Here is a 23,873-nt window from a genome sequence, read left to right as displayed (position 1 = left end):
TTAGTAGCCTGCAAAGATTCTTCCCATCAAATGCAACAAAAATATTTAACTCACTACACATAGATGCCGAAAAACTGTGTGAGCATGCAACATACCGGAAAGAGATTTTCCAAAATTGGTACAGACTTACCGAAATATGAATCTGCTGTAAAGTACCAAAGAATTGCGAGTAAAAGTGAAACTTACTGCTTTAAGAACAATAATAATTTGGTAAGCTGTTGACTGGAAAAATATACTTTCTCTAACAGTTATGTAAATATGTAAGTTATATATGGAATTATTAGTGAATTGTAAATATATGATTTGTATAATGTATGTACAGAATCATTAATGTGTAAATACTGTATACAGGGTGATTCACTACCAGTGCGACAAACTTGCAGGAGGTGTAGGGGGCACAAAGACGAATCGGAATCACATAGCATTGCAGGGTCCGAAATGCCTTCGTCATGCGGTAGAGGACGTTGAACGGGAGGTCGCGTGAACAGCGATCCCGCTGGAAGTCAGCATTTGCGAACCGTTTCTGTTGAAGAAACCAAGTAGCAAAAGTCCTCCGGAGTGGATAATCCGCAGGCTCCAATGATTGGACGCGTTGCAGATGGTATGAACTCATTTGGTTTGTTGACAGTATCCTCCATACAGTGGATTGGGAAATAATCAATCGTTGGCCTATCGCTCGAGTACTCGTATTCGGATTGCCTTCTGCAAGACGTAGGCCATTCTCCTCATTGTCTGGCGTCCTTGTCGTTCGCTCTCGATTCATGGTACCTCTCGTGAAACAACCAGTCTCACGTAACCTTCTGTGCACATGTGCGAAAATCGTATGATGAGGAGCACGCCTGTGCGGGAAACGTTCCTGGTACAAGCGCAGAGCGGCGCGCCCGTTACAGTCCGCATCTCCATACGCGAGGTGCATGTCGGCCAGTTCAACGTTTGAATACTCGTCCATCCTACTGCCTCGGGAACCGGTTCGCAAATGCTGACTTCCAGCGGGATCGCTTCACGCGACCTCCCGTTCAACGTCCTCTACCGCATGACGAAGGCATTTCGGACCCTGCAATGCTATGTGATTCCGATTCGTCTTTGTGCCCCCTACATCTCCTGCAAGTTTGTCGCACTGGTAGTGAATCACCCTGTATATTAAACATAAAATTTGTATAAAATATTTCGGGACGAGACTACGTGTTCAGTATATCAGACTGTCAGATTTTAAAGGGGGTAAAGAAAATATTATTATTCATGTGGGGACAAACGATATTAAACGTACACGATCTGACGATTTGTTGGAAAAATACAGAACCATGCTGAGGAAATGTCGCGAGCTTGGCCATAATGTCTATGTGTCTGCAATTCTGCCCAGACACGATAGGAGGGATTATATGTTAAGAGCCTTGTGGATTAACTCAAGACTTGAAGGAATCTGCAAGGCTTTAGGGGGTAAATTTCTATCAGCATGGCCCACACTTGTAGGTAGAAGGAATTTGTTTTGTAGAGACGGGATACACTTAAACAAAGGTGGTGCAAAAGTTTTTGCCAGTATTATTGAGGATACCTTAAAGGTTCAGGGAAACTGCTAGTTAGGGGGGATGTGGGTAATACTGACACGCGTTTATCTGATAATATTGGTCAAAGTAACTCTTGCACATACCTCAAGAGTTCTTATCTGTTACCCCAACTGGACATATTTAGATGTTCTGGGGGCACAAACGTTTCACGTGGGCGGGTAGCTAATGCCAGGGAAGAGAGCCTAAAAAACTTCAAGGGTTGTGTTAGGGTTGTTAAATATACAAGAACAGTAAATCTTAATTGTTTATACAGTAACGTTAGAAGTGTCGTCAATAAAATGAGCGAATTCGAACTGCTGGTTACAACAAGTAACGCGGACATAATAGGGCTTACAGAGACGTGGTGCCACCCGGAAATTGGGGATGATGAGTTTCAGTACGGCTTGTATAATGTATTTAGGAAGGATAGGTTAGATAGAAGGGGTGGTGGGGTAATGCTTCTTATCAGAAGCAGCCTGAGTGTGACGATAGCTTTCCCGGATTCAGACGTTTCACATGCTAGTATAGAGTCTGTATGGTGTGAGATAGTTGGAAACAAAGGTATAATGCGAGTAGGAGTAATCTACAGACCAGGTGATTGTGAAGATTATGACAAAAGCCTCTACATGCAAATGGAATGGGCAAGTAAGCGTCAATGCGTTATTATGGGTGATTTCAATCTGCCTCTAATTGATTGGAGTAAATGGGAAGGAAACTCGACATGGGGAACAAAATTTTTAAATCAACTAGATGACTGTTATTTGTATCAACATGTCAGGGAAAATACTAGAGAAAAGAATATCCTAGACCTCATCATCACACATGAATCAGATGACATAACAGGGCTGACAGTAGAGGAACCAGTAGCAGGAAGTGATCACGGAGTTCTACGGTGGATGATGACGAGAGAGGTAGCAGAAGTAAAAGGCAAAGGAATGGGTTTTAATTTCAGAAAAGGAAATTACGATGCCTTAAGGTACTACATGGCCTCTATTAACTGGGTAGATATCGCGCAGAGAATGAATACGATTGAACTGTGGTACGCTTTTAAAATATTAATCACAGATGCCTTGAATGCGTATATACCATTAAAAAAATACTCCACGAGGAGGGTTCCAAGTTGGATGACTAGTGAAGTTGCCGCATTACTTGAGCAGAAAAAGGTGGCATGGAAAGGTTACAGAACAATAAAAAGTACTGAAGCCTATAACAGCTACAAGGTGATGTGTAATAGAGCCACAGAAAAGGTTCGACAGGCAAAGGCAGTTTATGAGAAATCACTAGCAAACAGAGCAAAGAGGGGGGATAAAGAATTCTTCACATATATAAATGCCAAGAAGAGCAGGACAAACCAGATCGGACCTTTATGTAAGGGAAAGGGGATAGTAATAAATACACCAGCTGCCGTTGCAGATGAACTCAACAGTTATTTTGCATCGATATTTACAAATGAAAAGCCTTTTGTGGCAAAGGGAAATTGTGGGAGCGAAGTTAAAAAATATGTAATTAATGATATTGAAATTTCGCAAGATTATTTAATGAAAAAACTTTCGAGCCTACAGACCAGTAAGGCTCCTGGAGTTGATGGAATATACCCTATAATCTTAAGAGAGGCGGCAAGCGAGTGCATTGAACCATTGAGGCTAATTATGCGAGCATCATTAGACTCTGGGGAGATTCCCTTGGATTGGAAAAGTGCAAATGTATCTCCCATACATAAGGGTGGCTCTAAAAGTGAAGTTGGAAATTATCGACCTGTCAGTCTGACTTCAGTAGTAGGGAAAATCATGGAGGCAATGATCAAGGGTGGAATTCAGGATCATTTGGATCGAATTGAAATTCTCAAGGATACTCAGCATGGTTTCGTAAAGGGAAAATCATGTTTAACAAATCTGGTTCGCTATTTCGAAAGGGTCACTCACGAGCTGGATTTAGGGAATAATTTCGACATTGTTTATTTAGATTTCAGCAAAGCTTTTGACTCAGTCCCACATGAGCGGTTGCTTTATAAGCTGGAACAGGTTGGAATCACTGGGAAAATCCTTAGATGGATAGAAGGATGGCTTCAGGGCAGGAGGCAGAGGGTTGTGATAAATGGCTATTCCTCAGATTGGGTTGATGTAAGAAGTGGGGTTCCCCAAGGATCAGTATTAGGACCACTGTTGTTTTTAATTTTCATAAACGACATTGATGAAGGGATAGAGGGCGTGATGTCTAAATTTGCAGATGATGTTAAAATTGGGAGAGTAGTTAATGATCACTGTCAAGCTGAGCTTCTTCAGAGAGACCTAGATAGACTTCAGGAATGGTCAGAAAAATGGCAGCTGTGCTTTAATCCAACAAAGTGTAAGGTATTACACCTGGGAAACAGTAATCCCAAAAAAACTTATTCACTTGGTGGAATTCAACTAAAGCCAGTACTGGAGGAAAGGGACTTGGGTGTTACGATACGGTCAGACATGAAATTCTCTGAGCATTGTAAACAGGTTGCAAGGAAGGCCCATGGTGTCCTATCAATGATCTATCGAACTTTTGCAAGTAGAGATAGGGACGTGATAATCCCATTATATAAGGCTTATGTTAGACCACACTTGGAATACTGTGTTCAAGTATGGAGACCGCACCTGAAGAAAGACATCGAGCTTCTTGAAAGGGTGCAAAGAAGGGTAACTCGCCTGGTGAGATCGGCAAAAGGGCGTCCTTATGAAGAAAGACTTCGAATATGTGGGTTGCAGAGTTTGGAAACTAGACACCTTAGAGGAGATTTGATTGAGGTGTTTAAGGCTCTGAGAGGCATCAGTAAAATGAATGAGGACAAAATTTTCAAGATTATAAATGATGCTAGAACTAGGGGACATAAATTCAAGTTACGGGGGGAAATGTTTAGATTGGATTGCAGGAAGTTCTATTTTAGCCAGCGAGTTATAAATTACTGGAATATGTTGCCTTCATGGGTGGTAGAGGCCGAGAGTTTGGGGAAATTCAAAGGTCATCTGGATAGTACTTTCGGGTAAGGGAAGCACATAGGATGATAGGTTTAATTTCCTTTTTATTTATTTTTTATTTTATTAATTATTATTATTTAGTTATTTATTTTTATTTTTTTGTTTTTATCATTGTTTTGGTCGGATTTATTTTTTTTTATTTATTTTTTATTTTTTTTTTTGGCTGGTGCAGCATAAGCCATAGGCTTTCTTGCACCATGCGGCCGTTACTAATACTAATACTAATACTAATATGTAACCCACTGCACGTAGTATCTCGTACCCTGATATGTACTTAGCACCCTCCTGGCACTTTGCCGTCCCGGGGTGGTTTCCTTTACTGGAATAAACAGATAATAATAATAATAATAATAATAATAATAATAATAATAATAATAATAATAATATAGCACCTCAACTCCCTGTAAACGGGTTTTCACAAAATTTAATATTCAGTTCTTTTAAAGAAATTTGTCCAGCCATCGCAAATTTCATTAAAATCGGACATATGAAAACCGAGCAATTGTTTATTTCGTTTTTCGGTACAGTTAGCATGGAAAAAAGAAATTCACAGATTAAAGCTGATTTTAATACAGTACGGTCATTTTTCTTTGAACGTGGTGTCGCTTGTAGGGCTATATGCATACAGAACGTTTAAGTTTAGAGAACGTAAAACTAGTTTTTATTAGTTCTACAAAGTTATAATCTCATTAATCAATTGATAAGGCTCACATTTGATGAGTATGGGATTGGCACACCCAGGGTCCTGAGCTGGATATCATCATTCTTCTCTTTCTTGGTGATTCCTTTCGACTTTTGACACACACTCTCTCTCTCTCTCTCTCTCACACACACACACACACACACACACACAGGGTAACTCGGGATTTTTTTTTTTTTTTTTTGGCTGGTGCCGCATAAGTCTTAGGCTTTCTTGCACCATGTAGATAATAATAATACAATACAATAATAATAATAATAATAATAATAAGGTGACATATATTTTATTTTCACTTCTATTAATTACAGATAAGAAAAAAACAATTAACAAGATAAAACCGACTAATATCAGAAAAAAAAAAAAATGAATAGGCCTGTAATACTCTGAGAAGAATATTAAATTTAACGCAGGGACAAGGTTTCTGAGAAATTGGACGTTTTTCCCTACAGAAATATTACAAAAATGTAAACAAAAAACACATAACGGATTACAAGTACAAAGGGTACAAATGCCTGCCTAGGAAAGTTTTGCAATATGACGCAACAATGAATCACAGGAAGCTGCTTGTTGCTGCATGTTGAGACACGTTCATACGTGCATAGTAGCCGCCGCGCCAAGTCGATGGGCTCAGTTATTCATTAGTAGTGAGAGTGTAAAGTGCTTGCGATGGCATCGTGGTCACGAAATGAGATAAGGACAGTTTTGCGGTATAATTTCGTGCGTGGTTTAACCATAGACCAGTGCTTAGAAGAAATGACTCTTGCACTAGATGATGATTGTCCACAACGATATTCAGGTGGTATAGAGAATTCCAAAGGGGAAATTTCACGCTGGAGGATTCTGAGAGGCCGGGAAGGCCACAAACGTCAGTTACGGAGGAAAACGTTACTGCTGTGAGGAAAATGCTTGACGAAAACAGGCGAGTGACCTACCAACAGATAGAGGATACTTTGGGCCTAAATGCACCAGCAATTCGTTAGATTCTGCAAGATCATTTGCACGTGAAGAAACTTTGTTCTCTCTGGGTGCCGCATCAACTGACTGAAGAGCAGATGACACGACGTGTGACTTGGTGCCGGAAGATGTTAAAAAAGTTTGATAAGGGACAATCTCGGTATGTGAACAACATCGTGACAGGTGACGAGACTTGGCTGTACTATTACGATCTGCCGACCAAGGCTCAAAACAAAGTTTGGGTCTTTGATGATGACGACACACCCGTAATTGTCAGAAAATCCCGATCTGTAAAGAAGAAAATGATAGCTGTATTTTTCAAATCGAGTGGAATTGTGGAACGTGTCGTTTTGGACACGCAGAAGACAGTCACAGCTAAGTGGTATACTGAACAATGCCTGCCTAAAGTCATGGGATCTATGAAGAACCTGCGGCCAAAGTCAAGAATGGACACCTGGTACCTCCATCACGAAAATGCTGCAGCTCACCGCGCCAAAGCCTGCACCGAATATTTGACCACGACAGGACTGAAACTTCTCGAGCACCCTCCCTACAGTCCAGACCTTGCTCCTTGCGACTTTGCACTGTTCCCGCATGTGAAAATGAAGCTAAAAGGGAGGCGGTTTTCCAGTGATGAGGACCGTCTACGGGCTTGGGACAACGAGTGTGCTTTACTCCCTAGAGAAACTTGGCAGAACTGGTTTAAAGATTGGTTTCGGAGGATGGAGAGGTGTATTGAATGTAGAGGAAATTACTTTGAAAAAATTAAATAAACAAAGCTGTATTGCAAAACTTTCCTAGTACCCTTTGTACAGTATTTCTTTTTCTTATCCAGGTCAAATTGGCATAGACTTCAGTGAGTCGGCTTAGAAATCCCTATTAATCGAGAGTTTACTGCATAACAGATTTTATCGATCTTTACTGTTTGAAAATAGAAACAATTTATTCTCACAGCCAAGTATCCAAAGGTTTTATAATAAAAATAAAATGGCTTGATGCTTGGAGAATAGGCATCTACATGCGGGCGCAATCGGAGCTTTCAACGTAACACGTAACATTACAGTTTTATAAATGATGAGTATGTATTTGTCCGTGATTCGATACGTGGCAACAGTTTAAACCAGACCTTAATTCTAATAATAAATCAGTAATCTTTTTTTTATTTCTAGTCTGGCTCAATAGCCGGAGGATGATGATAGCATTCATCATCAAGTGTCTATTATTTGCAAAATTACAAATAATAGATTAAAAAATGAATTCAACATTAAAAATACTGTATAACTTATTACAATAAAAAATAATTTCAATGGTTTTTATTTTTTGTAGGAGCTTGGATTTTATTAACGTAATGACATACGACATGCGTGCGGCTTACGATGGGAAAACAGGTCATCACGCTCAGTTTAAGAAGCGACCAGGAGACATCGATGATGGCAACAACGTTGTAAGTATCATTTATTAATTTCTGCACAAATAAAATGTGATAATGCGCGCTACACAACATTACCCAAGTCAAGAAATTAACCTATTGCTAATACTCTCTGTCGCCCTTTATTCAATTCACCATTGAAATGAAGTCAGGCAATGCTCTCCCATTTTTAGATATGTACTCTTGTTCGTCGCGAGGGCACCGCAAACCGATGTGTGTTCGCCAATTCACCAAAAATAGGCAGCCGTAGCCGAGTGGTCAAGCGCGCGGGTGCATAAGTACACGTGCCTTGAGTGATCAGGGTTCAAGCCCGTGACTGCTGAATACGGTGTGCATAGTGTTGGGCAGGGCTCCCACTCACAAATTTTAAAAAAACTTAGATTGAAACTTAAATAAACCCAAAAAAAACCTAGTTTTCATCATATAGTATTGCAACACAAATAAGATAAAACTTACCATGCAAAAATATCTTTTATTTAATTGTAATCAGAATTTTCATCCCATTCAGTTCCCTCCACATTTATTTTTTGAAGTTCTTTCATTTTTTTCAAACGTTCTTCGTATCTTTTATGACAAGTTCCTTGTATGACTTCTTTTACCAATTCTGATTTAGGTTTCCATGTATAGCAATTTCGATTAGATCTATTTATCGCCTATTTTGCTATTAGTCGATTTTTCATAGTTTCTGGTTTAAGGGAGTTTGTGGCTTTTGTTTTTATATGGTTTACTTGGGAGAAGATTCTTTCTACGCTTGCCGAACAGTGAGGTAAAATAGTTAGACTGGTCATAAAGTTAGATAAAATCTCATATTTAGAATTATTAAAGCCATCTTTTACATTACGTAACAGATACCAAAACTCAGGGATGGTTTTGTAAGAGAAATCTAAATCTTGAGTTAAACGAAATGATCTCCATTCATCATCTAGAAGATCTAGTTTGTCTTCAGAAACAAGGTGAGGGAACTGCATTGCTAAATGGAAAATTGAGGATGGCGAATTGGCACGATCATGTATCACTGCTGGGTCAAGAACACTGAAACTGGCGATAATTCCATCATCATTTAGAGGAAATCTTTTTCTGATTTCCCTACAAAGTTCAACAAGAAATTTTAAACAATCATTTTTAAACCTGCTTTCACTGTCACCAAGCGGTGTTGAATTTAATAAGGCCATACAACGGCCTCCCAAATATATTTTATTCAGAGGCTTATGATTTATTGCATTGCTTGGATCAATTTCAACCAGCTTGCACGAAGTAATGACTTCTTCTTTTATGAAAAAACTAAGAATATTTTTATACTCAATTGAAACCATTGAATGAAGTAAGTGCAATCTGAAATGCTCAGATTGAAATTCAATATTCAGGCAGTTTATTTTCTCCAGTACATATCCTAAAAACAACAACATATGCTTAGTTCCTTTGGTGATCATAGTATTGTAAATATTCCCTGCACCATCGATTTTGTCAATTTTTGATTGAGACTGAAAATAAAGAACTAACGCATCCCACTGCTCAATAATAATTTTTATTACATTGCCACGGGATAACCAACGTGTTTGTGCTAATTTGGGGATTTTATGCTTAGCAGTATCTACAACATCTTGAATCATTTTGAACTCGTTTAATCTTTTATTACTACGGGAAAAATAACAAGAGATATCTTTTATAAATATTTCTAGATATGATGGTAGTACCTTGACTGAATGACTAGCACATAATGCAAAAGAATGGCAAACACATCCCATTCTAAATACTGATGGTACATCCTTTTTTAGCAATGACTGGAACCCACTCTTAGTGGCACAATTATCACTTCCAAAGCCAACGAGATTACTTATTTGAATGTTTTTTTCTATGAAAAGATCTTTACAGCTTGATAAAGCCCTTCTGAAGTACCGTTTTCGACACAAACAGTGTCAAGTAACACATCTACAACATCAAGTTTTTGAATATCAAAATATCTAACAACAACAGCTAGAACTTGCGATAAAGATAAATCTGTACTTTCATCTATTATCATTGAAAACTTGTTGTTTCTGCATATGTTAGAAATGTATATTTTTTTCATGATAGGCTATGCCATCTTGTATAAGATAAGAGACTTTAGTCGCCTTCATCTGAACTTGCTTTGCAATATTGCTATCATGAAATGCTTTCTTATATATGCTTCTATAAGGTGATCACATTGCGCAAATGGAATATTATGCTCAGAAATTATTATGCTCTGCCTTTGCTACTTCTTCATTCTCCGTAGGTTTACGTTTTGTGAAGAACGTGTCTACCGTTGAACTTGTCTTAGCAATATTTGCACTTTTTTATGTTTAACTGTATTTTTATGCGCTAGTAACATCGACTTATTGGCATTCTTTAATTTCATTTCACAACAAATACAGTAAGACGCACCTTTTTCATTACTGTCTTCTTTCAACCAATCCTTTAATTCCGGATCTTCTAACCATTCATTTCTAAAATTTTGAGTATACCACCGTTTACTCATCTTTCTCTGTGGGGAACAAGTTTCAGACATTGTGGGCAATTTGTGGGTATGGCTAATTAGCAGTTATCTTATTTAAAATGTTCTATAAAATAAAAAATAAATCACTAATCCATTAACATAAAATAGAAATAGTCACTACAATTTAAATTTATTATATCACTGTATGTAGTACACGCATAAATGTAAAAATCACACCAAATAATGCAATAATACCACGAACGATCACGAAAGACTGTGCAGTAAAGACCGCCTTCCGCCTGCTCAATGGGCTGCGCATACATGTTAGTAACACGAACATGTAATTTCATAGTGTAGAACCCTGCGAAAACTTTGAAATCCTTTTACATTTGTAGTATTTTGTACAAGCACTTGAGATATTACAAATTATGATCAGTATTGTTAGAATATACAATTAAGAAAATTGTAAACTGTTATTAAATGTATTAAATTTTATTGTATTTACAAGAAATAAAAATAAATTTTGACTTAAAATGAAAAATTACCGAAAAAACCCAGATAATGAGATATTTTTGTGAAAAAACCTATCAACCCAGATGACAATCAAAAAACCCAGATCTGGGTGGAAAAACCCAGGAGTGGGAGCCCTGGTGTTGGGGGAAAGGCGCCTCCGGCGGTTTCCCACATCTGCACCATATGAACTCTGTGGAGACAAACAGTATCACTGTGAAAGCCAGAAAAAATTTTTGTGTTGTAAATGAAGTATTGTGCTGGGTTCTGTTGGGTGTCTTGGCTTTTGGCCGCAGGGCCCCTGGTGGGACCCCACGTTGCCCGCACACACCACTAGGAGGTAGCCAAGCTGCCCGTAATTCTCTGGCTAGTCTCCTCCAGGTCGCCTGAGCTTCCTGGAAAGAGACCAAGAAAAAAAAAGATATAGGGTACAGGGAGTACAGGATGTACCAGAGAGGGTAAAGGAAAGGAGATATATACAGAGCGACGGAGGATGTAAGGGAAGGCATCCTCCGCAGATTGGGTGGGAATTCTTCCACCTAAGCGGAAGTGGAAGAAGAGGGCCCTCCAAAGGGTGGGAACAGTCACGTATCAAGAGAGACACGGATGAAACAATTCAAGCGACCTGAGTGTCAAGTTTAGTAGCTAGAAGTGGTCACAATAAAGGTGAAGTTGTTCAGTATATGAGAAAAGGTGTTGATCAATATGCATCAGTTCCAGGACGATGCACCAGTGATCTTCTTCTTCTGGTGAAGAGATCATGAGCGAAGGCAGAGAAGGCGTAGTACTGGTCTTCCTCATTGATCAGAAAATGTTCATTTCCTCGAGGCAAGGCATGCATTTTTGATATGAGCAACGTTCGCAGGTCCTCGTAGAGGGGCAAACATAGAATAGGTGATCCCAGTCTTCGTGTTCACCACAAAGGCAGCGAGGGTCATCCACGATGTTCATAGAGGCAAGTTTGTGATTTATGGATCCTGTATTTCCTGTAATCGGGAAAGTAGTATATAACCCTGGGCTGTACCATGCTGGAGCTTTAGGGTAGATCTGGGCTATTTCAGGTAAGAATTTTTTAGTGATGGAACCTTTGGGGGTGATATTCCATCTGTTTTGCCAGGCGTTAAGAAGGTAGACTGCAAGGCGCTTTTTTTCTTCTTTGATGGTGTTTGCTGGGTTTGTAGTGAAATCCAGGATGGTATTAGGGAGTCCCTTTGCGAGCCGGTAGTGCACGCCTTTGCGAATGATCTGCAGGTCCAGAGAGAGAGAACTCCTGCCAAGACTTGGAGCGCTGGGTTGCTTACTGTGCAGCAGGCACGGGTGATAGCGAGAAGGATATTACGCTGGATGGAGGTGAACTTCCTTTGGTTACGAACAATGAGTGCACAATGATACCAGACCTGCACAGTAGGTTATAGTGGGAATAAATACAGCTTTATATAGCATTTGCAGTGAGCGGCGATTTAGGCTCCAGTCAGACCTGCTGATCCTCACTACCATTGCAGTGTAGTTCCTGACTTTGCGATGAAGGTAGTCTATATGCGGGTAAAACGTGAGCATTGAAGTAGCTTTCTCAGGGGATATATGGAGTTTATGGAGGCTGGCCCATTATTGTAGCTTTGTAAGGGGTCCATTGGCTGTTGTTTCCAGGGAAGCTCTGGAGTTTCCAGTGACTGTCAGTAACAAGTCGTCTGCAAAGGCTTGGGTGGAAACATCCCCTAGGTCTAGGTTCAGGAACTCGTCCATGACTACATTCCATAGGAAAGGGCCAAGGACAGAGCCCTGGGGGCATCCTCTGAAGACATTTCTGGAGACTTGTCGATCGGCATTTCTCACTTCTGTTGTGAAGATAGTCCTGTATGCAGCTGTAAAAATTTGCTGGAACGCTAGCTTCTCTGAGTCTTTGTAGTATACTTGGCCACCAGAGGCCAAAGCCAAAGGCCCCGGCGAAATCCACTGATATTACTAAGAAGTATATTTGGTGGCTGAATTTTTGACAGAATCCATGAGCTGTCGAAGAGCATCTTCTGCTGAACGGCCTGCCCGAAAGCCGAACTGGTTTGGGGACTGGAGATTTGCATTTTTATAGTGTTTTCCCAATCTGGATAAGAGAAGACGTTCAAATATTTTGCTTAAAACGGAAAGGAGCGCTATGGGTCTGTATTACCTTGGCTGTTCTGGTGGTTTACTTGGGTTCTTCAAAATGAGGCGTAGATTGGCCTCTTTCCAGTCATCCGGGAAGTCCAACTTCCAGACAATGGTTGTACAAGCTGAGAAGGAGATTTGATTGCGTCTCTGCAAGCTTCTTAATTACTTCTGCTTCAATGAAGTCTAACCCTGGGCTTTTTTTGTTTTTTGTTTTGCCAATGGCAAGTTTTAATTCATCTAAGTTGAAAGGCTGTTCTATAGAAGTAGTGCTGTAGGAATGCGTTTTCAGTACAGATTTCTTGTTGCTGGATGGATTGAAGATCTGTGTTTAGCAGGAACAGAGTGTCCAAGATGTTGTTTACTGACTCTTCCCATATGAGGGGTGTGGTGCCCTGCGGGGTGACTGTAAAGGAGATGACCTCGTCCCTGGGGAGCTTGTTCGTAACAATGCGATACACAACTCCCCAGGGGGTGCTGTTTCCAGTCGTGGAGACCAGGTGCTCTCAAGATTGAAACTTCTTGGCTCTAATTAAACTAGTGTAGTCATTTCTTAGCCTACGATAGTTATTGCGTAGGCCATCAACTTCATGAGGAGCCAGGTACGGCGAAGACGTTCAAATGCTTTCCGTGCTGTATGAACCTGATGGCGGAGATGATTCAGTTGGTTGCACCACCATGGGACAGCACTCGGGAAAGGGTGTTTCTTCTTGATTGTTTTGTCACAGACATTGGTGCGGTGCTTTTTCTTGTATTCTGTCTATCTTGGGAACTCCTCTGACCGTTTGGTCGTCCCGTAGTATAAACAGAAAATTTTATCGCCCGCCGTAGCCGAGTGGTCAAGCGCGCGGGTGCATAAGTACCCGTGCCTTGAGTGACCGGGGTTCAAGCCCGTGACTGCTAAATACGGTGCTGTTTCTTGTATTCTGTATATCCTGTGAACTCTAACTGTTTGGTCGTCCCGGAATATAAACAGAAAATTTTAATTTAATTTAACTACCAGTCAGCACCGCTCATAGCCAGCTTCTCGGTACCGCGCGAGCCCTACTGACCCGCGCCTGGACTCATTCCAGTTCAATGGATGAAAGATGAAATGAAACTGAAAAAGTAGATCTAGCCGTGGCTACACTGCCAGTGTTATAAGTATTATATGTGGCTAACCTGCCACTGTTATGTATTAAATAAGCGTGACCTGCTGGCCCGTGACCGCGCAGAACACCCTAGGGGGCCCCTGTAACGATGACGCCACCTCCACCGCCTTTATCCCTTACTACCCAGTATATTTCTAACAAGCCTTCAAAATTTGCCCCTGGAAGTTTGATGGTGATTTCGTGAAGAGTTTCTAATGCTGGGCCGTATACCTATCATGGCGATCAATGGGTTAGCTATGATTATCCTCAGGATACTTACTGCTAAAGCCTAGTTCTCAAAAATCTTACGGGCCCACGGAATAAAGTGCTTGTAGCTACCAGGCAGGAAGTTGCGGTCCCTACTCTCGAGGGTAAAAACGCTGATTTCCCCCCTCCTTTGGCGTACCGCATATCCTGTCGTGACTGCACTGGCAGCTATGTTGGGGAGTCTGGCAGGAAGCTCCACCATCGAATCTCCGAACATGAGGTGGTGAAAGTAGAAACGTTATCAATTGCGTTACCCATGAGAGCGAGTATGTTCTGAACTGTACCCTCTCTTCCACACACACATACTCCTGATCCAGACAAATTATTTAAATAGTTGTAATTTTGTTTTCATAGACGGTCCACACTGTTGGGGATATTCCTCTGCCACTGAGGCCATAGTTGATGGCATTAAGCAATAGTATTTTGTGTTGCAATCCATTCCGCAGATTCGGAACGTTCAGCAATCGCGGAGCATTTCTGGTCTTTCCAGCACAACCTCGATCCACGTCGCGACGTTGAATTTATCGGCCGATCCCGACACTACCGTCATCGCATCTGGTTGGAATTACTACACATTTCTTGTTGTCGAGGTCCCTTTAACCGAAATAAAGGAGGACGCATCCATCCCATCATGGAAGTTATTCTCCAGAATGATAAGCGTTGGCACACGCTTCATACTCAAACACCACATTTACAACCAAAAGCCTCATTTCCAACAACTGATTGTTACCTGTACCCGTGTCACGCGTTTCACCTCGCATGACCACCATGGCTGGGCACCTGGTATTCTTTGTTTTTTAATAATGTTTATTCCCCAACTGAAGGAGGCCTACCCAAGTTCGAAATCTTTTGGTAGATTTATTTATTTTTGTTTGCTTAAACTGTTTTTAACTAATATTAAAGGATTTTTGCTCAAACCTTGTTTTTCTTTAACCGTTGCTCTGGTACGACTGAAATTTATATACAGTATTTTAAAATGAATGCTGATGCTGCCAGGTGCTAAATATTAAGGACAGTTTACAGGGAGACACTAGGTTTCGCAACTAAGTTTCATGAAAATAAATTAAACTAATCTGCATACACGGCGACACTGAAGTACATAGCCGCTCGTGTAAAGACACGTTTTCGTGAACTTTAATTAGTGATTCTAATCTTGATATTGGTGATTATGCATGTAAGTTCTGATTCAGGTTGCAGCCACAAGAATAGTCGGTAAGATGATCATCCTCTGCGTGAAGCATAAAAATCTTAGAAACTCATTTGGACTCGCAAATAGATAAGGAAAAGGTTATAGTTTCGAGCTTTAGCGACCCTGTTAAAAGAATCCTTCTTCTCAAAAACTACTTCAACATTTAAGAATGATCCTAGAATTATTTAGTGTTGTTTGCTTAGTAAGGTTGAAAATTCCTCTGTTTATTTCCATAATTTTCATTTCTATACGTGCTCCTGATTAAATAAATTTTAATCGATAGATCTAATAAAAAAAAAAATATCCTGTAGGTAGCCCCTTCCCAGTCTTCCAGATCACGATTCCCAATGCAGAATCGAACCATTGTCAAATTTGGGCAGGATTGTTGATTTATACAAATCAATAAAATAAATACATAAATCAATATACAAATCAATAAAATAAATACATAAATCAATATACAAATCAACAAAATCTTCTTATTTACAATTAATTACATAGCATAATTGAATATATTTTAAGCAGACCTCGATAAAGCTTACAATTTTGCTCTGATCTCCGTGGTTATGGTGTCTTTAATGAATTTGTTTAGGAGTTAATAATTGTTTATGCTTTTCATTCCATTCTTAGTTAACTGGTGTTCTGGGGAACACCACAGCTATTTTTCACTTCAGGGTTGCCTTTCTGAAAGTTGTTGTTGTATGGTTTCAGGCGCATCAGTAACAGACCAGACTGAGCTGCCTTTATTATGTCTACGCAAGTGTGTTCACGGGTCAATTTGCACATTGTGTGGGCTTAAAATCCCAGAATAACTCAAGGGGAAAATCGTACTACCTCTGCCTGAAATAGGATAACTGCAGCCCAGAATGAACAAGCCTTTAAAAATTCCTTTAGTCTACGACGTGAACACGAACTAGCATCTCTTGAAAGGAGTGACAGGTGGCAGAACCACTATACGGCCATGTTTCAAGAGGGGGGAGGGTAACTCCATTCTTATGGCATCCTTCACATTCCACCAGTTAACAATGCACATATTACGGCAGTGACATGAAAACGGACCCTCAAGGGAGTCCATGAGAAGATACAAGCTTACGAATTACGTGAATTCTGAGAGCTAAGTTTTTGAGATTTTTTTTCTCTAGCATTTCTGGAAGCCAAAATATAATGATGCGTCGAGCAGACTGCATACAGACTGGACGATTTTAAATTTTATTTTGCCTTTGTAGGGCAATGCGGAAATCTGTTGTATCTTATGTAGGGCTGCTTCTGAACGTTAGTTATTCACACTCGGCTGGCGAAAGATGAAGTGGTGGAAGTAGAAACGTTATCAATTGCGTTACCCATGAGAGCGAGTATGTTCTGAACTGTACCCTCCCTCCTTCCACACACACACACACATATTCCTGATCCACAAAAATTACTTAAATAGTTGTAATTTTGTTTTCATGGACAGTCCACACTGTTGGAGGCACAGTTGATGGCATTAAGCAATAGTATTTTTTGTTGCAACACCTCCTCATGCATGGATATATCCCGAACGACCACTCCACCAACGTCCTTATTCTTTATCAACTGGGCTTTAGCAGTAAGTATCCTGAGGATAATCATAGCTAACCCATTGATCGCCATGATAGGTATACGGTCCAGCATTAGAAACTCTTCACGAAATCACCGTCAAACTTCCAGGGGCAAATTTTGAAGGCTTGTTAGAAATATATACTTCTTTCTTTGTCGATCAAGATGTTTTGCTATTGAGAACAAATTATTTTAATTTTCACGGTAAAGCTAGGAATCAAAAAAATATCCAAGTCAAAAGGTTTGCATATCATTATTATCAGCATACAAATATATAAACCGCTTGTGCATTCTTTGTAAAGAACATTATGTGACGTCCATAATCGAAACCAGAGACCTTTAAATGAGAAGGGTAGTCTCGGAAAGCGAACTGTGATTTTACTCCCCAAAAAAAAAAAAAAAGCGGTCGAAACATAAGTACCAAATTTAGCAATATTTGTTCAATATGAATGGATAAACAGAGAATCTTCAGCCTTGTCAAGACTTCAAAACTGATTTCATCAACACCGTAAGCAATCAGCAATAGATTCTAATTGTAACACCGTTATAATGGAAAGAGAATAGTATGATTTATAAAATATGGAGAAAGCAAAATGTGCCTAAGTGGCTATTCAGGCCATAAGCTGCCAATCAGAAGGTGACTGAATTCAATAAATGGTCACATACTGACTGAAACACAGCATTGCCTCACCAAACCTAATTGCAAGAAGATATAACTCTATGCTCAAAACACCACGTTTACTGTCCTAGACATTTTCTGTAAAAATAATTCCCTATTCCGGCATTTTATGTTAGAACATTGGATTTTTCCACTTCAGCCATTCTTCTTCCTGATATCCGAGCGTCAGGATCAACTCATGAATTTGTGCGACGCCGCAATATACCACGTTCCTACTGAAGTTAGCCTCGAATTACTGTTCAATTATTGTAAACTAATCAAGGCTGTAGTTGATCGACCTCAGCCGTACGCAGCAGGGTTATTATTATTATTATTAGCTATATGGTGCAAGGAAGCCTGAGGCTTATTCTGCACCAGACAAAAAAAAAAAAAAAAAAACTCCCGAGTTACCATGAGAGAGACAGAGAGAAGTAGAAGGGAATCACCAAGAAAGAAGAGAAGAATGATGATAACCAGCTCAGAACCCTGGGTGAGCCAAGCCCATACTCACCAGGTGTGATGAGCCCCTGGGGTTATGAGTTATACGGTTTTAGCCGTTACAACATGCGAGAATACACACTTGTACAAACACAACATGCGAAAATACACACTTGTACATGCCTGGGAATACATACTTAACAAACACAACATGCGGGAGAATACTCACTTGTACATGCCTGGGAATACATACTTAACAAACACAACATGCGGGAGAATACTCACTTGTACATGCCTGGGAATACACACTTGTACAAACAAGTACAGTACATAAAAAAGGGATATAAGCAACAAGCTCCGGTATACCGTTAAAGTTATAATCTGAATTTGTCAGGCGGAATTCCCGTGGATTCAACGTGCTGCATACTCCGACAGTTTTCCTGTATGTTCTTGACTTCTCAGATGCATTTTTGGCCACTTTGTGAGGTTTTCCCAGGCAGCACAGAAAGTGTACAGACAGTATACAATGTGCACAATTCGGAGTGTCCCAATATTCCTAGTATTGAGAATATTGGGACACTCAGAATTCGGTTATATGCTAGGCCCTGATCACTTGTCCGAGTTCAAATTCGTTCAAACTCGTTTCCGTATCCATGGCAGAAGCATAAATGGTACCCCTACCTTCCAAAGCTTCATTCATACTCCTTTATTTGATTTCCTCCGTAGCCAAGTGGTCACGAGCGAGGATGCAAAAGTGCACTCGCTTTGAGTGACCATGGTTCAAGCCGCGTGACTACGAATACGGAAGAATATTCTTGTATTCTCTTTATCTTGTAAATTCTTCTGAGTGGCTGTTCCGTAGTATAAACAGAAAAATTAATTTATACAACCATACTTTGCTCTACAATAGTTGCACAACTAACAGTTCGTATAAAATGTTCATTAATGTCCCAGTAATTTTGGTAACATAGTGTATATACTGTACTCATTTACTTTCTGTTTCTTTTTCTTTCACTAGGTAGACAGCATGAACCACTGGGCAAGTATTGGAGTTCCAAAGAATAAACTGGTGATGGGCCTTCCGGCTTATGGACGTAGTTTTACTCTGTCTAACCCGTCTCAAAATGGACTTGACGCTCCAGTCAAGGGAACTGGAACTAGTGGAGAAATTACCAGAGAAGGAGGTTTTATAGGCTTCTATGAGGTAAGTCACAATATGTAACGGGCGTTCAAAAATTAACACAATCACACAAAAATTGATTCTTTGTTCGACTAACGTAAAAGCTTGGAAAGAAAAGAACAGGAACTTATTAAATTACTTTTTTCTCCATAGAGGTGAAGGAGGCTAAACTGACAAGGTAACAGAATAGTGTCACAGTATGCATCACATTACTGTACGAAAAAAAGCAATGATAAACAAGTCACAGTGAGCTAAGACTTGTTCATTATTGGGACACTTGACAAAAAATTAGTTATCTTTAGTAGTATTAAGAGAATATAACAGGATTGAACACGCATATCTTCTTGTTTGCTTAGGGCACTGAAGTCAAAGTATTAGGTTAACCTATTTTCTCTATTTACAAAATACCAGCTGTGACTGAAAAAGCAAGAATTTCCACCATAGAAAATGCAGGAAAGATGTGGGTTAGTGGCAATAAGGAGGAGCGATGGCATTTGGCAGATCAAGAACGTCCTGTTAAAGATGTAACTAAATTTTATGATGTTTCACAAAGAGCAGTAATAACAGTTAACTGTTATTACTGCTATTACTGTTATTATTACTACTGCTATTGCTGTTACTATTATTATTACTATTACTGTTATTACAGTTTAGGAATGGTACGAGTCGAAATCAAACAGAAATCAGCGGCAAAATTGTGGTCGAAAATGTGTGCTAAGTGATGCAACGAATGTCGCAGATCACGATCACTTAGCACAGAATCGATTTTTATTTACTAGCTCTGCGACGAATGTGGTAGGTCTAGTAAACCAAAATCGATTCTGAACAAAGACAAGAATTGTCGCACACAGTTAAGCAAAGACCTCAACAGCCGATTTCTGAGAGAATAATGTGAAGAGACCTGCATAACATGGATATCTGGATGCATATAAAAAAGTCCGGCCAATATAAGCTAAAAGGCATAAAAACTAGACAAACTGCGTTGTCGATGATTGGAAAACTGTGATATGATCAATCAAAATTTGCTATATTCTGATAAATATACAAAAGAGAAATTTTTAACTCGTACCGGAAATGACCGCAAAGCATTTCCACTTGAGTCATGTCCTTGGACTTTATACTGAAAGTGGATCTTGTGACAACCATTTCTTTGGTGATATTTGAACTTAAGAAAGATTAAAATTTAAAATTACAATATATTACAGAATTTAAATTAAAAAAAAAAAGAAAAAGTATTTCAGAATTTAAATTAACTATTCTTACATATATATTAGGATTTTTAAATTTACCATTTTTTTGAAAAATATCTAATGTTTAAAACAGACAAGCACTCAGCAGATTTGCTCGCGCTGTGTACATTCAAAAGGGACCAGATTAGCGTAGCAGCAGGAGGGGCGCTGACCCGAACTGTAATACAATGGGTAGGCCAGTTTTGATGTGGTTTTTGTTTACAGAAAAAGGGCTGTGGCCAACTTACGGCAGCAGGGGACAAAAGAACGCCCACACCCTAGAACGGTTTCGGACTCCATCAGAAAAGGAAGACCCGAGATCAGAGAGCACACCGGTTTCGAGTGATAAACAAAGTACAAACAGGCCTACACGGACGGCACTCAAAAATTTCAAGGGCGGTAACTTGAAAGGAAGCGTGACGGAAGAGGTAAGTGGTAGCGGGCATCCCAAATAAAATTCTAGTGATGATGTAGCAACTGGATGTTCTCGACACAAAGAAGGGAGCCCGACCTACCAGGTGCGGGTCAGGACGACGTAGAAAAAAGAAATGAGCGAATGAAATTAAGGAGAGATGGAGGACTACCAAATGATTGGACAAAAATTACGGAGGTGAGTTTGAAACAAAAAGGTGATGCAGAGAGCAGACGAGAGCCCAAGAGTCAGAGTCCCGAAACCTGAAAGGAAAGGATCCGGAGGAGAATCCCGGGGAGAGGCGCGTGAGAGTCACGGAAGGATATTTTTGGAGTGCGGGATACGCGTACGGAAAGTCCGATCATGATAGTTTAGTGGGTAAAGGTAATAGCGAAAGGTAGAATGACCTGGAGAAAGTCCTGAGTGTGGGAAGATCGACGTGGAGGCAGAAAAGAGCCGTAAGCCTAGCGGATCAGAGAAGAAATCGGAGAGGAGGCACCTGTGAAAGACCGGAAGGACCGGAAATCAACTACGCTTCCAAGTAGAGAGGAAAAAGATACCAAGTAAGTCAGTTTAGTGAATTTTACTAACGAGAACTGTGTTATAAAGAAATCCATGGGAGAAAATTGGACAGGACTGTTTGAGAAGTATTGTAACGTGATGACTTCTATATTGTAAGGATAAGAATAGGATATTATAGAAATATAGTGAGAGAAAGAGAGTGAGTGAGTTAGTTACTCATCTGTGATTAGAGGTATTGGTTAGAAACTTAAAGAAATGTGTTAAAAGTAAAAGAGTTGGTATCATGAATTGTCTAATTGCTATTAACAGAGTGAATTGTATTCGGTAGAGATTTCCTCCATAGAGAATGTAAGAGAGAGTGAAAAATTATTGGAGTTATTCAGTATATGTTGGAAAGGATATATATATATATATGACCATATAAAAGTGTATAGGATAGAATATTTAAGATTTTGTATTGAAAACCTAGTGGAAGTTTATGAACTGTTTAAGAAGAGTGATTAAGGGAGGACACCATTTCATGTATAATAATAATTACTGTTTTGTAAAGTTTTGATATCATGAATAATTTAGAATGTGTAAATAATTGTTGTACAAATGGTAAATAAATCCTTGTAATGTTAATATCCCTTGTTTCGTCTTAATAGACTGACACCTCAAAGCTATAATTAGTAGTACGAACTATCCAAGCTAGGGAAGCTAGTATAAAGAGAAAAATAATAAAATAAAGTCGTCAGTACTTGGATCTTCTGATTAATAAACAAGATAAAATTAATGGAAATAATATATTATGCAGCAGGTAGCATGTGGGCCTTGGAAGGGAAGTGAGGACCTCCCCCCTGTTCAAAGGAATAAAGAAATAAAAACAACAGCCTTTGTGGTTCCAAGGTAAAAGGGGAAAGAAAAAAGCCAAGGGATAGATTATAAATAGATAAATAAATCATAGAGTTTGATATCAAAAAAATAAATCATTCTCATCAAATCCCCCCCCCCCACAGTATTACAGAAATTAAATTGTTACTACACCTTTATCCACTAGTGATGTTAAAAAGCTCCCGAAGGTACCGGAAAGAATTTAAATTAAAGCAAAATTAAAGAATTTAAGTTTAAATAAAGCTGTGATATGGTCAATCAAAATTTGCTGTTTTCTTTTTTTTTTTTTTTATCAAAGGATGACAAACCAATTATATACACGATTTACAGATACGATATACTGTCGCCTTCAAGGCAGTATTCTCTTAAGATTACTCTGAATAACTATCATTTAATATATATTAATAACAATATATTAAAAATTATATAACTATCTTTTATAATTTCAGATCTGTACGCGACTGAAAAATCAAGGCTGGACAAAGAAAAGAGATTCTAATGCTGGACCGTATACTTATCATGGCGATCAGTGGGTTGGTTATGATGATCTTGAGGATGCTACTGCTAAAGCCCAGTGGGTAAAGAATAACGGCTTTGGTGGAGTGATGGTTTGGGATATATCCATGGATGACTACGGAGGAAGGTGCTGCAATACAAAATATCCTTTCCTTAATGCTATGAACTATGGCCTCATTGGCACAGGAACACCTCCAAACAAAGCGGGCTGCCCGTGAAAACAAAACTACAGCCATTTCCTTTATTTCTCTGGAAACAATAAATTTCATAACCTCCTTCTGTGCTTATTTCATTTCAAATACAAACATTTCCAAGTTTATATTTCATCAAAGGCTAATGTGATATGAAACGTTTCTTAACATGAGTGCTACATGATAATAAAATAATTGTACATTAGAAGGAGTAACATAGCAAGTTCTAAATGCATTTGACATGACAGTTAAATCATCGCTGAACGCACAATAAAAAAAAAAAAAAAAAAAAATTAAACAGAAAATACAGAACATCCCAGTCCTCCGAATGAGATCAAAGGATTGGAGTATGCAGAAGTCCTTTGTATTTGATGCCTGAAGCCTCCTTCGTATCTCAATATTGCCCCGTATACTTCTTAAATAAATCCTCAGATCTCCTACTCTAATATTATTAGCCTTAAAAGATGATAGCTCATCTGCCTTAGCTCCTAACAGACATACTCTGGTCCTATTTCATCTGTTCTTTATATATATATATATATATATATATATATATATATATTTTTTTTTTTTTTTTTTTTTATTTAAGAAAAGTAGTGATTAAAATGATATCACTTAAATATAACAAGTGCATATTTAAGTGACGAAAGTTTACGTATGTTTTAAGTCTTATTTAGGTTTGTGTAAGTGATATCCATTATTCAACTTTTCTTGTTAACGTCTTGAATTTGTATATTTGAAAATCAGCGCGAGTAGGAGGAAAATACAGTACAGTACGTACTGTAAAAGAGATCGATAAAAAGTACCAAGCCCTTGATAACTGCAGCACTAGTATACTGGCTGACCAATAATGGTTAAAATGAAGCTCTAAATTCCTCTAGCCACCTTGAAGATGTATTTGAGTTAAAAAAATAATTTTAATTTAATTTAAAAATGCCAAATCTCGACACACTA

General features: G+C 39.1%; 1 protein-coding gene across 1 annotated transcript in view; it reads left to right on the top strand.

The window, feature by feature from the left end:
• Nucleotides 1–22,946, top strand: part of LOC150086913 (acidic mammalian chitinase-like) — a 52,635-nt gene extending 29,689 nt beyond the window's left edge. The window contains exons 5-7 of the mRNA XM_090372321.1: nucleotides 7,530–7,647; nucleotides 19,015–19,200; nucleotides 22,662–22,946. Of these exons, the coding sequence (XP_090228447.1) occupies nucleotides 7,530–7,647; nucleotides 19,015–19,200; nucleotides 22,662–22,946 (589 nt within the window). The remainder of the gene's footprint in view (nucleotides 1–7,529; nucleotides 7,648–19,014; nucleotides 19,201–22,661) is intronic.
• Nucleotides 22,947–23,873: the final 927 nt, after the last annotated feature.

The sequence above is a fragment of the Mastigoproctus giganteus genome, chromosome 4 (assembly GCF_048544385.1).
Source record: "Mastigoproctus giganteus isolate SK-2022 chromosome 4, ASM4854438v1, whole genome shotgun sequence".
NCBI lineage: Eukaryota > Metazoa > Arthropoda > Arachnida > Uropygi > Thelyphonidae > Mastigoproctus > Mastigoproctus giganteus.
Note: the sequence above shows the minus strand (reverse complement) of the source record. Positions and strands in the feature narration are given on the sequence as shown.